Genomic DNA, 14,531 nt, shown 5'->3' on the forward strand with positions numbered 1-14,531 from the left:
ACTAAAATATAGCTTTACCTTTTAATTATATTTTAATTTTGTCACCTAAACTAGTGAATCCTGCTATTATATGTTTGTTACACATATACTGGATTTATCTGTGCTAATGTTCTGTATGATGTGGATAACTGTACCATGTGAATTTAGACTAATAAAAATTTACTATAAAAGGAAAAAAAAAATCACATGGACAACAGGGCAGGGAAGTTTTCTGCATCTCTAGGCAAGGGCTTATCTGTAGTGCCTCTCCTTCAAGATACAGTCAGGTCCATAAATATTGGGACATCGACACAATTCTAACATTTTTGGCTCTATACACCACCACAATGGATTTGAAATGAAATGAACAAGATGCGCTTTAACTGCAGACTGTCAGCTTTAATTTGAGTATATTTACATAAAAATCAGGTGAACGGTGTAGGAATTGCAACAGTTTGCATATGTGCCTCCCACTTATTAAGGGACCAAAAGTAATGGGACAGAATATTAATCATAAATCAAACTTTCACTTTTTAATACTTGGTTGCAAATCCTTTGCAGTCAATTACAGCCTGAAGTCTGGAACGCATAGACATCACCAGATGCTGGGTTTCATCCCTGGTGATGCTCTGCCAGGCCTCTCCTGCAACTGTCTTCAGTTCCTGCTTGTTCTTGGGGCGTTTTGTCTTCAGCAAGTGAAATGCATGCTCAATCGGATTCAGGTCAGGTGATTGACTTGGCCATTGCCATTGCCATTGCATAACATTCCACTTCTTTCCCTTAAACTCTTTGGTTGCTTTTGCAGTATGCTTTGGGTCATTGTCCATCTGCACTGTGAAGCAGCATCCAATGAGTTGTGAAGCATTTGGCTGAATAGGAGCAGATAATATTGCCCGAAACACTTCAGAATTCATCCTGCTGCTTTTGTCAGCAGTCACATCATCAATAAATTCAAGAGAACCAGTTCCATTGGCAGCCATACATGCCCACGCCATGACACTACCACCACCATGCTTCACTGATGAGGTGGTATGCTTAGGATCATGAGCAGTTCCTTTCCTTCTCCATACTCTTCTCTTCCCATCACTCTGGTACAAGTTGATCTTGGTCTCATCTGTCCATAGGATGTTGTTCCAGAACTGTGAAGGCTTTTTTAGATGTCGTTTGGCAAACTCTAATCTGGCCTTCCTGTTTTTGAGGCTCACCAATGGTTTACATCTTGTGGTGAACCCTCTGTATTCACTCTGGTGAAGTCTTCTCTTGATTGTTGACTTTGACACACATACACCTACCTCCTGGAGAGTGTTCTTGATCTGGCCAACTGTTGTGAAGGGTGCTTTCTTCACCGGGGAAAGAATTCTTCGGTCATCCACCACAATTGTTTTCCGTGGTCTTTCGGGTCTTTTGGTGTTGCTGAGCTCACCAGTGCGTTCCTTCTTTTTAAGAATGTTCCAAACAGTTGCTTTGGCCACGCCTAATGTTTTTATATTATTATATTTAATATTCACTATCTCTCTGATGGGTTTGTTTTGTTTTTTCAGCCTAATGATAGCTTGCTTCACTGATAGTGACAGCTCTTTGGATCTCATCTTGAGAGTTGACAGCAACAGATTCCAAATGCAAATAGCACACTTGAAATTAACTCTGGACCTTTTATCTGCCCATTGTAATTGGGATAATGAGGGAATACCACACCTGGCCATGGAACAGCTGAGAAGCCAATTGTCCCATTACTTTTGGTCCCTTAATAAGTGGGAGGCACATATGCAAACTGTTGTAATTCCTACACCGTTCACCTGATTTGGATGTAAATACCCTCAAATTAAAGCTGACAGTCTGCAGTTAAAGCACATCTTGTTTGTTTCATTTCAAATCCATTGTGGTGGTGTATAGAGCCAAAAATGTTAGAATTGTGTCGATGTCCCAATATTTATGGACCTGACTGTATATCCTGCTTGATGTGATTGGTAGATTAACCTCTCCAAGAGTATTCTGGCAGACCAAGTAGTTTTCCAATTTTACATACGAAATGGGCTGTTGGCTATCACCACCTGCTCCAGATTTAGCATAATCCAACAGTTAAACTGGTGGCTACCTGCTCCAAGATTAACCGCTCCCTGCAGACCTGCCTGTAATGTATTGCTGTAGAGCAGCAGCTACAGGCAAAGCGACGTACCCATATGTCGGTCTGGCTGTACTAACGCAGGGAGGTGCGCAGCGCTCCCCCCTCGAAACTGGTGTGTCCATCGGACACAGCGCAATGAAGATCCAGGTGAACGGGACCCGGTGATCATGTGATCACATGATCACAATGTAAGCAAAGCTGTTATGAATCAATCTCATTCATAACCGCTCTGCTCCTCTTCCTAGTGAGCTGTGATTGGCCCAAAGCTGTCACTTGATACATGGGGCCGATTACAGCACCCTGTACCGTGTGACCAGCTCCAAGAAATCACAGATCACTAAACATAACTCTTTCATGACAGTTCATGAAGGAGTTAGGTTCATGACGGCAAGCTTTGCATTGCAGGAGAAAAGATCCTTATTTCTCCTCCTGCAAAGCAAAGTGTAAAAATCCCCGATTTTCCCTCCCACACACTGTAGTACAATGTTACTATTCTGATAAAAGTATTAAACTAAATAAAATGTTAAAAAAAAATAAAGTATCATTATTGAGAATTTTTTTAAGAGTTTTTTTTTCTTTAACCACTTGCCTACCAGGCACTTATACCCCCTTATTTACCAGGCCAATTTTCAGCTTTCAGCGCTGCCGCACTTTGATTGACAATTGCGCGGTCATGCAACATTGTACCCATATGAAATTTTGATCATTTTTTTCTCACAAATAGAGCTTTCTTTTGGTGGTATTTAATCACCACTGGGCGCTTTACTTTTTGCGCTATAAATAAAAAAAGTGCAAAAAATTTGAAAAAAAAAAAAAAGTTTCTTTGTTTCTATTATAAAATTTTTCAAACAGGTAATTTTTCTCCTTCACTGATGTGCGTTGATGAGGCGGCACTGATGGGCACTGATAGGCGGCACTGATAGGTGGCACTGATGGGCACTGATAGGCAGCACTAAAGGGCACTGATAGGCAGTACTAATGAGGTGGCACGGATAGGCGGCACTAATATGCAGCACTGATAGGTGACACTGATGATGGGTACTGATAGACGGCACTGACTGACATCACTGCTGGGCACTGACTGGCGGCACTGACTGGCACAACCGCTGGGCACTGACTGGTGGCACTGACTGGCAGCACTGGTGGGTGGGCACTTCTGGGCACAGGTAGGTGGCACTTCTGGGCACAGGTAGGTGGCACTTCTGGGCACAGGTAGGTGGCACTTCTGGGCACAGGTGTGTGACACTGCAGAGTGGCACAGGTGGGTGCACTGCAGAGTGGCACAGGTGGGTGAACTGCTGGGCACAGGTGGGTGATCTGCTGAGCACAGGTGGGCGGAGCTAGTGGGCGCACTGCTGGGCACAGGTGGGCGGAGCTTGTGGGTGGCACTGCTGGGCACCGATCATCAGTGCCGTGATGATCGGTGCCGATCCCCGCTCTGACAACTGCCGGTTCTCGGCAGTACTTTCCTCACGATCTGACAGCGTGAGGAAAGTGCAGCCAAGAACCGGCACTTGCATTTCCCTCTGATTAGCGTGTCATTGGACACCGCTGATCACGTGGTAAAAGGCTGCTGTGATTGGCCTTTTACCACATCACGTGATCAGCTGTGTCCGTAGGACACAGCGATCACGGAGATCGCCGGGTGCGCGCCCCCTGGGGCGTGCAGGAGAGCGCGTTCTGGGAGGACGTCATATGACGTCCACGCAGAACTGGCCGGCCGCAGTGCAGCCGTCATTCGGCTATCTGCGGTTGCCAACTAGTTAACTACTTGCCAACTGCTCACCCGCTTACTGCTTTTGCGGGCGAGCAGTAGCTCTTGGCAAAGCGATATAATCTTGCGACACTCTTCCCCTCCCCCCCCCCTTTTCCCATTGGTCCAGGGAGAGAGCCCCTATTAACCCTTTGATCACACCTTCACCCAACCACTACCATTAGTACAGTGTCAGTATATAGAATGTTTCACTGATCACTGTATTACTGCCACTAGCAAAATCAGATAACGTCAGGGTCAGCAAGCGCCCCACCCAGCCAGGGTCAGCTAGCGTTAGATTGCCTGCACACTATTGCACTCACGCTATAGGTTGCTGAACACTGCCATTACTAGTATAGTGTTTGTACGGATCAAGATATTGATCACGTACAGAACTATACTACTGCCTCCTTTTGTATAGTGTCCCCAAAAATACAGAGTTGGCAGGATTGGCCCCATTCACTGCCAGTACTAGTGTTTAGCATGTTCGCTGTTTTTCATGGAATATTTGTATCAATTGATTGTGGGCCAAGGCAATTTATACACACAACAATACATCGCTGCCCACCCAGATTTAGCTCTTGCCAGACAATTCGCATAGAAACCTATCACGGTTTCTGAATTTAAAACACTTTTGGACATAAACCCTCAACATGGGCATTACAAAAAAGAATGAATTGCGGTCATTTTGGTCCACAGAGCCAATTCATCGTGTGCCCGTGTTCTCTGCTTTTACATATATGCCCAGCATGGACCAGCATTGTACTGGTATGTCGCTGGACTTTGAGTGGTTATACCAGGATGATGCCTGCAGCTACAGGCATCATCCTGGTGTCATTTGAGCTGGCAGTCGGCTTTCATGTAAAAGCAATCCTAGTGGCCAGTTAGCTACGAATTGTTTTTACGAGCAGCGGGAAGGGACATTCCCAGGCCCAAACTCCCCCCCCCCCCCCCCCCCCCCTGCTGCCTTCCACAGTTCGCTTGGGCTCTCCTGTCCCACAGGGGAACCTGAGAATGCAGCCGGCAGTTGCACTGGCTGACCATAGTGCTGTTCAGAGACCAAAACGGCTCCAATCATCTCTATAGTCTAAGAAATCAGAAGCTATGAGCATTTCATCATTTCAGTTTCGCAGGATATAAACAACGCCATTTGTAAATTGGGAAAGCAGCTGATCACACCGATCTTGGTGAGATTAGATAATGTAAGGGCAGAGGAGATATTTAGAGTTGGATAGACCCTAGATTTCTCAATAAAGAATATATGACAATACCCATTGAAGTTATAGGGGATAGTTGCATTCCCTGTGATGGCATTAAAAGTGATCAAAAAAAAAATGAAAGGGACAGTGTAAAAATAATAAACATCAAAATAACTTTAAAAAAAAAAAAAAAAAAAAGCACCTTCGCCCCCCCGCTCTCGCACCTATGTGCCCGAGCGTTGACCCTGTGCCAGTATGTAAACCGGTTGCACCATGCATGTGAGTTATTGCCGCGAACGTCAGATCAAGTGCAGTAATTTTAGCACTAGACCTCTTCTGTAAATCTAAAATGGTAGCTTGTAAAGGCTTTACGTTGCCTATGGATATTAAAAATGTTTGCAGTTTGTCACCATTGCAGGGGGCATGCGCAGTTTTAAAGCATGTCATGTTTGGTATTTATTTACGCAGCATAGCATCATATTTTATATGTTACCAAATAATTGGCCAATATATTGTGTTTTTGTGCATTAAAAGTAAAAATAAGTGTATTTTTTTAAAAACAATTTGCGTTTTGAAAAATTGCTGTGCGAATACTGTGTGACATAAAAAATGTCAACACCCACTCTCTAGGGCCCCTGCTTTAAAAAACATATATAATGTTGGGGGTTCAAAGTAATTTTCTAGCAAAAAAACAGTTTTTGAACAAAAAGTGTCAGAAAAGGCTTGGTCTTCAAGAGTCTGTGATATGTGGCATAAGCTTCTAATTTTGGCCCCGAAATGCTAGGATAGTAAAAGCAACCCCTCCAAATGACCCCTTTTGGGAAAGTAGACAATGCTAGGTATTTGCTAAGAGGCCTGGTCAGTGTTTTCCAAAAACGTGGCAACAAATGAGATCTGCAAAACAAAGAAAGAAAACAAAAAAATTATTTTTTCTTTTACTTTTCAAAACTCTGTGACAAAAATGATATCTGTAAAATACTCACTGTGCTTCTTATCAAATTCCTTGCGGTGTCTACTTTACAAAAAGGGGTCATTTGGGGGGGGGGGTGTTTGTACTATCCTGGCATTTTAGAGCCCCTGGAACTGTGATAGGTAGTGGGCAAGTGATATGAGGAAATATGCCCTTTGAAAGCCTGGAGGTGGTCATTGGATTTTGGGGGCCTGTATGTAGCTAGGCTGCCAAAAAGTCTCACATGTGGTATCCCCATACTCGGAAGAAGTAGGATAGTGTGTTTTGGGGTGTAATTCCATATATACCCATGGCATACATGAGCAATTTATCATTAAAGTGACAATGATATATTAATGATATATCATTAAAGTGACAAAAAAAATTGTCTTATTCAAAAGATATGTGGCAAAAAATAAAATGTTCCATGGACTCAACATGCCTTTCTGCAAAATCCTTGGGGTGTCCACTTTTCAAAAAGGGGTCATTTGGGGGGGGGGGTGGATGGGGTGGTGTTTGTACTGCCCTGGCATTTTAGCACCTCAAGAAATGTGATGGGCAGTCAGAAAGTAAAAGCTGTGTAAATTCCATTATCTATACCATAGTTTGTAGACGCTATAACTTTCACACAAACCAATTAATATAGAGGTATTGAGGTTTTTTTACCAAAGACATGTAGCAGAATACATTTTAGCCTAAATTTATGACTGAGTTTATTGGATATTTTTTATAACCAAAAGTGAAAAATATTGGAGATTTTTTCACAGAATTTTCTGGGGTTTTTTTTGTTTATGGCGCAAAAAATGAAATCCACAGAGGTGACCAAATACCACCAAAAGAAAGCTCTATTTGTGTGAAAAAGGAAATAAATTTCATTTGGGTACAGCATTGCACAACCGCGCAATTACCAGTTGAAATAGCGAACAGCAAAAAATGGCCTAGTCAGGAAGGGGGCTAAATCCTCTGGAGGGCACGTGGTTAAACTACTCTTGTTCTTCCAGAGGGGTGTCTGGAAGTCCTCTGAACAGATGTCTTGTTGCTCACCTGGCTTTTATGATTTTTAAAATTGGCATTCCTATATCTGCCATTTCCTATACTTTCAACAATTTTCTCTTATTCCATGACTAATATGCAAGGTTTTTTAGTAGAATCCCTTTTATTGAACTGTTAACAAAGATTTTTGTCAAAATAAGCCCTATCGGTTTGTCTGACCATTACCCTTTTTGGTGGTTAAATTTTCTGGTGAAATTTAATAAAACGCTCATGAGACTACAGAGAGATTTGTTGCACTAAATAGGATCTTACCTAAATGTCTGTCCTATCAGTTGGCAGTGTCATGGTTTGTTACTGTAAGCGGTTCTTTTCCTTCTGTTTATAGATGTGACAGTCCATTCATCTGTTCACTCTGGTTCTGAATTGTTTTTTGTTTTTTTGTTTTTTTTTTCTGCTGTTCATGTTCAGTAATTCTGTGTTTTTGCTTTTCAGCTTTATTTATGCCCTCCTGTATTTTTTACTAATACCTGTATGTATTATGATTAGAATTCTCATTTCCTGGCTCCTTATGTCAGTCTAGTTTTTTTTCATCCCTCTTTTCTTAGTTTGTTTAATGCGAACAATAGCATCTGAAGAGACACGCTTTTAATCTATCTTAGGGAGATTTTTGATAGTTCCATAGTTAGTCTGCTTGAAAAAAGACAAAAGTCCATCTAGTTCAACCATAAAAAAAAAAAAAAAAAAAAAAAATTATAATCCTATACCCACGGTTGATCCAGAGGAAAGAAAAAACCCAGCAAAGTGTGATTCAGTTTGCTCCTGCATGGGAAAAAAAAACTTCTGATCCCCTGAGTGGTAATTGGATATTTCCTGGATCAGCTTTACCTATAAATGTTAATATCCAGCTATGTTATGTGTATCTAGGAAAGAATCCAGGTCTTTTATAAAGCAATCTACCGAGCTGTCCAGAACCAACTTTTGAGGAAGACTATTCCACATTTTCACAGCTCACACTGAAGAAACCTTTCCGTGTTTTGGAGATTAAATTTATTTTCCTCCAGATGTAAAGAGTGCCCCCTTGTCCTCTGTGATGACCTCAGGGTGAATAACTCTACACCGAGTTCACTATATGAACCACTGATGTATTTATACATGTTGATCATATCCCCTCTTACTCTCCTCTTCTCAAGAGAGAATAAATTCAGTTCCTCTAATCTTTCCTCATAGCTGATCTCCTCCATGCCTCGTATCAGTTTAGTTTCCCTTCTCTGTACTTTCCTAAGTTCCCCAATGTTCTTTTTGTGAATTGGTGCCCAAAACTGAACTACCTATTCCAGATGGGGTCTTACTAATGATTTGTACAGGGGTAATATGATAGCTCTCTCTCTGGAGTCTATACCTCTTTTAATACAAGAGAGGCTTTTGCTCATTTTTAGAAACTGCAGCTTGGTATTGCATGCCAATATTAAGCTTGTGATCTACCAGAACTCCCAGATCCTTCTCCACCATTGATTCCCCCAGTTGTACTCCCCCTAGTATGTATGATGCATGCATATTCTTAGCCCCCAAGTGCATAACCTTACATTTATCAACATTAAACCTCATTTGCCACATAGTTGCCCAATTAATCAGAGCATTGAGGTCGGCTTGTAAGTTGAAGACATCCTGTAAGAACGTTATTCCACTGCACAGCTTGGTGTCATCTGCAAAGACTGAAATGGGATTTATAATCCCAGACACTATATAATTTATAAATATATTAAAAAGTAAGGGTCCCAACACTGAACCTTGGGGTACACCACTGACAACCCTAGACCATTCGGAGTATGAATCATTAACCACTACTCTCTGAATACGATCTTTTAGCCAGTTTTCTACCCATTTACATATGGATTTTTCCAAGCCTGTAGACTTTACCTTAAACATTAGTCGTGTGTGGGGAACTGTGTCAAACGCTTTGCAAAATCCAAATATACCACGTCCACAGCCACCTCTGTCCAAGGTTTTGCTTACCTCCTCATAAAAAGAAATCAAATTTGTTCGACAACTTCTGTCTTTCATGAATCTATGCTGTCTGTTGCTTAATTTTTTTTTTTTTTTTTCTAAAGCAAGAACTCATCGATGTGGTCTTTTATTAAACACTCCTGTATCTTCCCAACTATAGAAGTTAAACTAACCAGTCTATAATTACTTGGAGCTTGATTAAAGTATATGCTGGCAAAAAATGATGGGCCAAGTAAGGAAAATTAAAGCGGTATTATACTTAAAACCAACAAAATAATATATTGAAGCTTATCAATCATTAGATTTAGTGGCTGTATTAGATTTCTTTTTTTAAAGTTTTTTTCACTCTACTTTGCACAGGTCATCTGGCCAGTAACACATCTGTATCATACAGACACCACTCTGGATGAATGGGCACAGGGGGCAGATGTGGACAGCAGCATTGTCCATCTGGGGGGACTGGAGTGTTAGAAGTACAAACGATCAGTCAATTGATCGCTGTGATAGCTGATAATTGGCTATGACAGTGATTAGTCATTGTGCTGCCTGCCCCTGTGTTTTCTTTCTCCCAGGAATGAGGAGAAGAGAACAATGTAAACAAAAGTAGAAGGAAAAACCTTGTCTTATTTTACCCAAAAATGTTGTAATTTATTGTGCTTGTGTACCCTAAAATTATTATTTTTTTTTTTTAACTGAAATTTTTCCTAGACCTTTGTGGTAATATTGTGTGTCATAAAAAATTGGAACTACCACTATTTTATTCTCTAGGGTGTCTGATTTTAGAAAATATATAATGTTTTGGGGTTTTATGTAATCTTCAGGCCTAAAATTATATTTTAGGTGTGTGCAAAAAAGTGCAAAAACAGCTCTGGCAGCAAAAGGGTTACGGCTTGAGCTATGTCAGTGTAAGGGTCAGGATCAGTATATTTAGGTAGAATTTAAAAAAAAGTTTTTTGTCAGAATGTTTTAGGTAGGATAAAAAAAGTAAAATGCGCACTATTGATTCTGTGTGCTACTACGGGTACATGCAACAATTAACATATACATATGGTGGTATCACTGCAATCGTCAGGAGCAGGAGAATTTTATTTTGAGTTATTCTTTGGTGGTGCGTTATGGTAGTAGCAAGCTGACCTCAGTGCACTGTTTAATTGGGAAACACTGTGGCAAATGAGGTTTAATGTTGATAACGGCTGCAGGAGTAGGAATGTGTTACCTGGTTCACCCTAAAAATGGGTGGAACATGTAACATGTTCCCAAAGGTGAACTTAACCTTTAATAATAGCATGCAATGCCAAGCTGTGGTTTCCAAACTGAACAAAATCCTTTCTTGTATTAAAATGGGTATGGTCTGCAGAGAGAGACATAATTTTTCCACTGTACAAATCATTAGTAACACCTCATGGAATATGCAGTTTCGTTTTGGGCACCTGTTCACAAAAAGGATATTGGGGAACTGAATTTCTTTACTTTTTTTTTTTTTTCCTTTGATAATAAAAAAACAGGAGATATTTGTCACCATTTACCACCAACTGAAAGGCTAATTTGTTTTAAAAAAAAATGGTATAATCCACCTGGATACACAAAGTAGTTGCGATTATTTGTTCAGTTTTATTAGCTGCTTACCCGCCGCCACATAGCAGATATACTGCTACACGGCGGCACGGGTGCGCAAAATTATGTGTGTGTGTGTATAATATAAATATATATATATATATATATATATATATATACACACACATATAATATATGATATTTTGCATTTCTGGGTAGGGGGGCGCACGCGGTTATCAAAATAAATCAAGATAAAAAAACCTCACAGGCAATCAAATACCACCAAAAGAATGCTCACTTCATGGCGGGAGAAAAAGGACATAAATTTCATCTGGAAAAAGTTTTTAAAAATTCTCAAAATTGTCTTTTTTCATTCAGTTCCATGACCACACAATTGTCAGTTAAAGTAACGTAGCGCCGTAATACAAAAAATTGCCTGGTCAGGAAGGAGGGTGAATCCTCTGGAGGGCAAGTGGTTAAAGTGATGCTAAAGTCTTAGTTTTTTTTCCTTAAAAATAACTAACATGTCTATACTTATCTCCTCTGTGTAGTGGTTTTGCACAGAGCAGCCCGGGTCCTCCTCTTCTTGTGTCTGCCGCTGGCACTCCTGGCCCCTTCCTCCTTTCGGGTTCCCCCATAGCAAACCGCTTGTTATGGGAGCACCCGACCAGACGCTCTCCCAAGCTGCCTCTCTGTGTGTCTATTCACATGCAGAGTCGCAGCTCGGCCCCACCTCCTCCCTTTCCTGATCGGCTTACTGGCTGTGATTGACAGCAGCGAAAGCCAATGGGTTCCGCTGCTGCCTCAGCCAATCAGGAGTGAGAGTCCCTGGAGAACCCAGGCTCTCATGGACATCGCTGGAATAAGAGGGGGGCTCAGGTAAGTGTTGGGGGGGAGGGGGGGTCTGCTACACACAGGTTTTTTTTTACCTTGATGCATCAAGGTAAAAAACCTTGAGACTAGAACCACTTTAACACGTGAAAGTTGCAAAATTGGGTCTAGTCATTAAGGTTTGTTTTACCCTCACTCATGAAGGGGTTAAGCTAAAACGTAATACTTTTGAATTAAACCTAAATGATAGCCTTAAAATTATCCTTTTTGCCTCTCGGTAGATAGATATGTGAGTGCATCCTCACTGGAGAAGGGGAGTTGTTTTACTTTTTTTTTTCTTATGAAGATGTTAGGTGTCTGAAGCCTTTTTCCAAACCATGTGGATCAGGGACAGAAAGCTGCTGACCTTCAGCTTCCCCGGCTGCTGATTAACTACTTGCCTACAGGGCACTTATACCCCATTCCTGCCCAGGCCAATTTTCAGCTTTCAGCGCTGTCACAGTTTGAATGTCAATTGCACGGTCATGCAACATTGTACCCATATGAAATTTGTATAATTTTTTTGAGACAGAGCTTTCTTTTGGTGGTATTTAATCACCTCTGGGTTTTTTATTTTTTGCTAAACAAACCAAAAACGACTGAAAATGTAAAAAAAGTTTTTTCTTAGTTTTTGTTATAAAATTTTGTAAATAAGTGATTTTTTTCCTTCACTGATGTGTGCTAATGAGGCTGCAGTGATGGGCACTGATAGGCTGCACTGATAGGTGACACTGATGAGGAGGCACTAGTAGGTGGCACTGATGGGCACTGACAGGCATCACTGATGGGCAGTGAAAGGCAGCACTCATATATGGCACTGATAGGTAGCACTGTTAGGCAGCACAGACGCGCACTGATTGGCAGCACTGATAGGTGGCACTGAAAGGCAGCTTAGATGGGCACTGATATATGGCATTGATGTGCACTGGTAGGCACTCATATATGGCATTGATGAGGCACTGATGGGCACTGGCAGGTGGCATTGATGGGCACTAACAGGTGGCACTGCTGGGGCTACACTGATCATCAGGGCACACTGATGATCAGTGCCCTGATGATCAGTGTACATGTTCCCTCAGAGGAATGCCGATTACCGGCTCTCCTCTCGAGCTGTCAGCGTGACGGCTCATGAGGAGAGAAATGCAGATAACCGGCATTTCCCTATTTACATGTGATCAGCTGTGATTGGACACAGCTGATCACATGACCGAGCCGACATCTTCGGCTCTTTCCATTGATCTGTGATCTGCAGTGTCCGAGGGACACAGCGCACCACCGATCGCCGCACTTCGCTCTCCTGGAGCTCGCCTTGTGTCCGTCATTACCTTATATGGCGGGCGGGAGGAGGTTAAACTCTGAATCCAGAAGTGCACCATTTTTACTAGCATGTAGAATTGATTGAGAGGCTTTACAGTTACCATAGTCACTTCTTTGTCAATGAAAGTAAGTTTGCTGCATTATTTTTAAACAGCTGCTATTGCATTTACAGTTACATTGAGTTATAATGTACAGGGGATTACAAGAAGTTGATACCAATTTAACTTCATACTTACACTAGTTGCATTTAAAATTTAATGCAGTGTTTTGACTTTTAATAAGAAACTTTTCATGCATACATAACTCTCTTGGTGGTCCTTTTTTGGACTTCTATGGGGTTTTGTTTTTATGTCTTGTTTGGCAGATTTTACATGTATTTTCTGAAATGCATCCTTTATTTTTTATTTTTCTATAGGTATAGACTGGGCTCCTAAAAGTGATCGTATAGTGACCTGTGGGGCTGATCGCAATGCTTATGTGTGGAGCCAGAAAGATGGAGTATGGAAGCCTACACTGGTTATCTTACGTATAAATCGAGCTGCAACCTTTGTCAAGTGGTCACCTTTGGAAAATAAGTTTGCAGTGGGGAGCGGAGCAAGACTTATATCCGTGTGCTACTTTGAGTCAGAAAACGACTGGTGAGCATTACTGCTAGAATCCCAGAATCCTAAATGCTCCTAAAATCCCAGGTAGACATAAGTCAAAATTGTAGAATAAGATCAGATGTTTAAGTCTGCTCTTTTTTTTTTTGAAAATTCAGTAATAAAAAATACAATGATGAGCTAAAGCTTTATTTGGTTTATTTAAATGGTCATATAGATCATGTAGATCTAGGTCTCTAGAGCAATTTGGACTGTCTTTGTAGGGGTTTTCTTTCCTCTTACAACACCTAGGGTTTGTTTGTGTGTGTGTGCGTGCGTGCGTGCGCGCGCTTGTGTCACTATTCAAAAGGCAAATATCAATTTGCATACACATGTATGCTTTCCATGGGTAAAAATGTCCACTGCAATGTTTTTTGGGCTCCTAGCTGCATAGATTCTGGTAATGCAATTTAACTAGAAAGCTGAATTTAATTAGAAAAAGCCAAGTAAACACCCACAAGACATTTCTTTTGTGTCATATATGCATTTCCCAGCCCTCTACTTTGATTAGCCTGGGGTTTGTTCCAATTTTTTTTTTTTTTTTTTTTTTTTAGCGCCCGTAAGCCTTACTGAGTAAATCTCATTCCAGTGTATCACATATTACCACCTCGAGCTTCTGTGGCAGTCCTTGCCTCTTGTAAAAAATCTTGACTATGAAGCACCTGATTTTAACCACTTCCCGACCGGCCGTTGTATATAAACGGCCGGACGGTGGCACTGCAGGGTCGGGTGGCCGTCTATAAACGGCCTCCCCGCACCCTGCTTGTGCGAGCTCCCTGGGAGCGCGCAGCACCGCGATCCGGTGCCCGCTGTGTCCTCCGGACACAGTGAAACACCGATCGTCGGATGGGACCTCTGTACGAGGTCCCGATCATGTGATCACTGATTGGCCAATCAGTGATCACATGCAAAGTAGTAAGCAAGATGTCACTTGTGACATCATTGCTTACTATGTGTGAAATCTGTGAATGATCACAGAGGTCACATGGTACAAGGCTATTCACAAAAGTCTTGTACCATGTGACAAGCTGTAACCAATCACAGCTCACTCTGTATTTCTCAATGAGTGCAGGAATGCACACAGAGAGAAAGAGAAATGATTGCTTTTACATCCTATATGGGTGTAAAAGCAATCCGTGTAAAAAAA

General features: G+C 41.5%; 1 protein-coding gene across 1 annotated transcript in view; it reads left to right on the forward strand.

Moving 5' to 3' along the window:
• ARPC1A (actin related protein 2/3 complex subunit 1A) overlaps positions 1-14,531 on the forward strand; it is a 55,772-nt gene that overhangs the window by 10,821 nt on the left and 30,420 nt on the right. Inside the window, exon 4 of the mRNA XM_089691497.1 lies at positions 13,159-13,381. Within this exon, the coding sequence (XP_089547623.1) occupies positions 13,159-13,381 (223 nt within the window). The remainder of the gene's footprint in view (positions 1-13,158; positions 13,382-14,531) is intronic.

The sequence above is a fragment of the Staurois parvus genome, unplaced genomic scaffold, assembly GCF_062004578.1.
Source record: "Staurois parvus isolate SC_StPar_1 unplaced genomic scaffold, SC_StPar_1.0 ptg000022l, whole genome shotgun sequence".
In the NCBI taxonomy this organism is placed as follows: Eukaryota; Metazoa; Chordata; class Amphibia; order Anura; family Ranidae; genus Staurois; species Staurois parvus.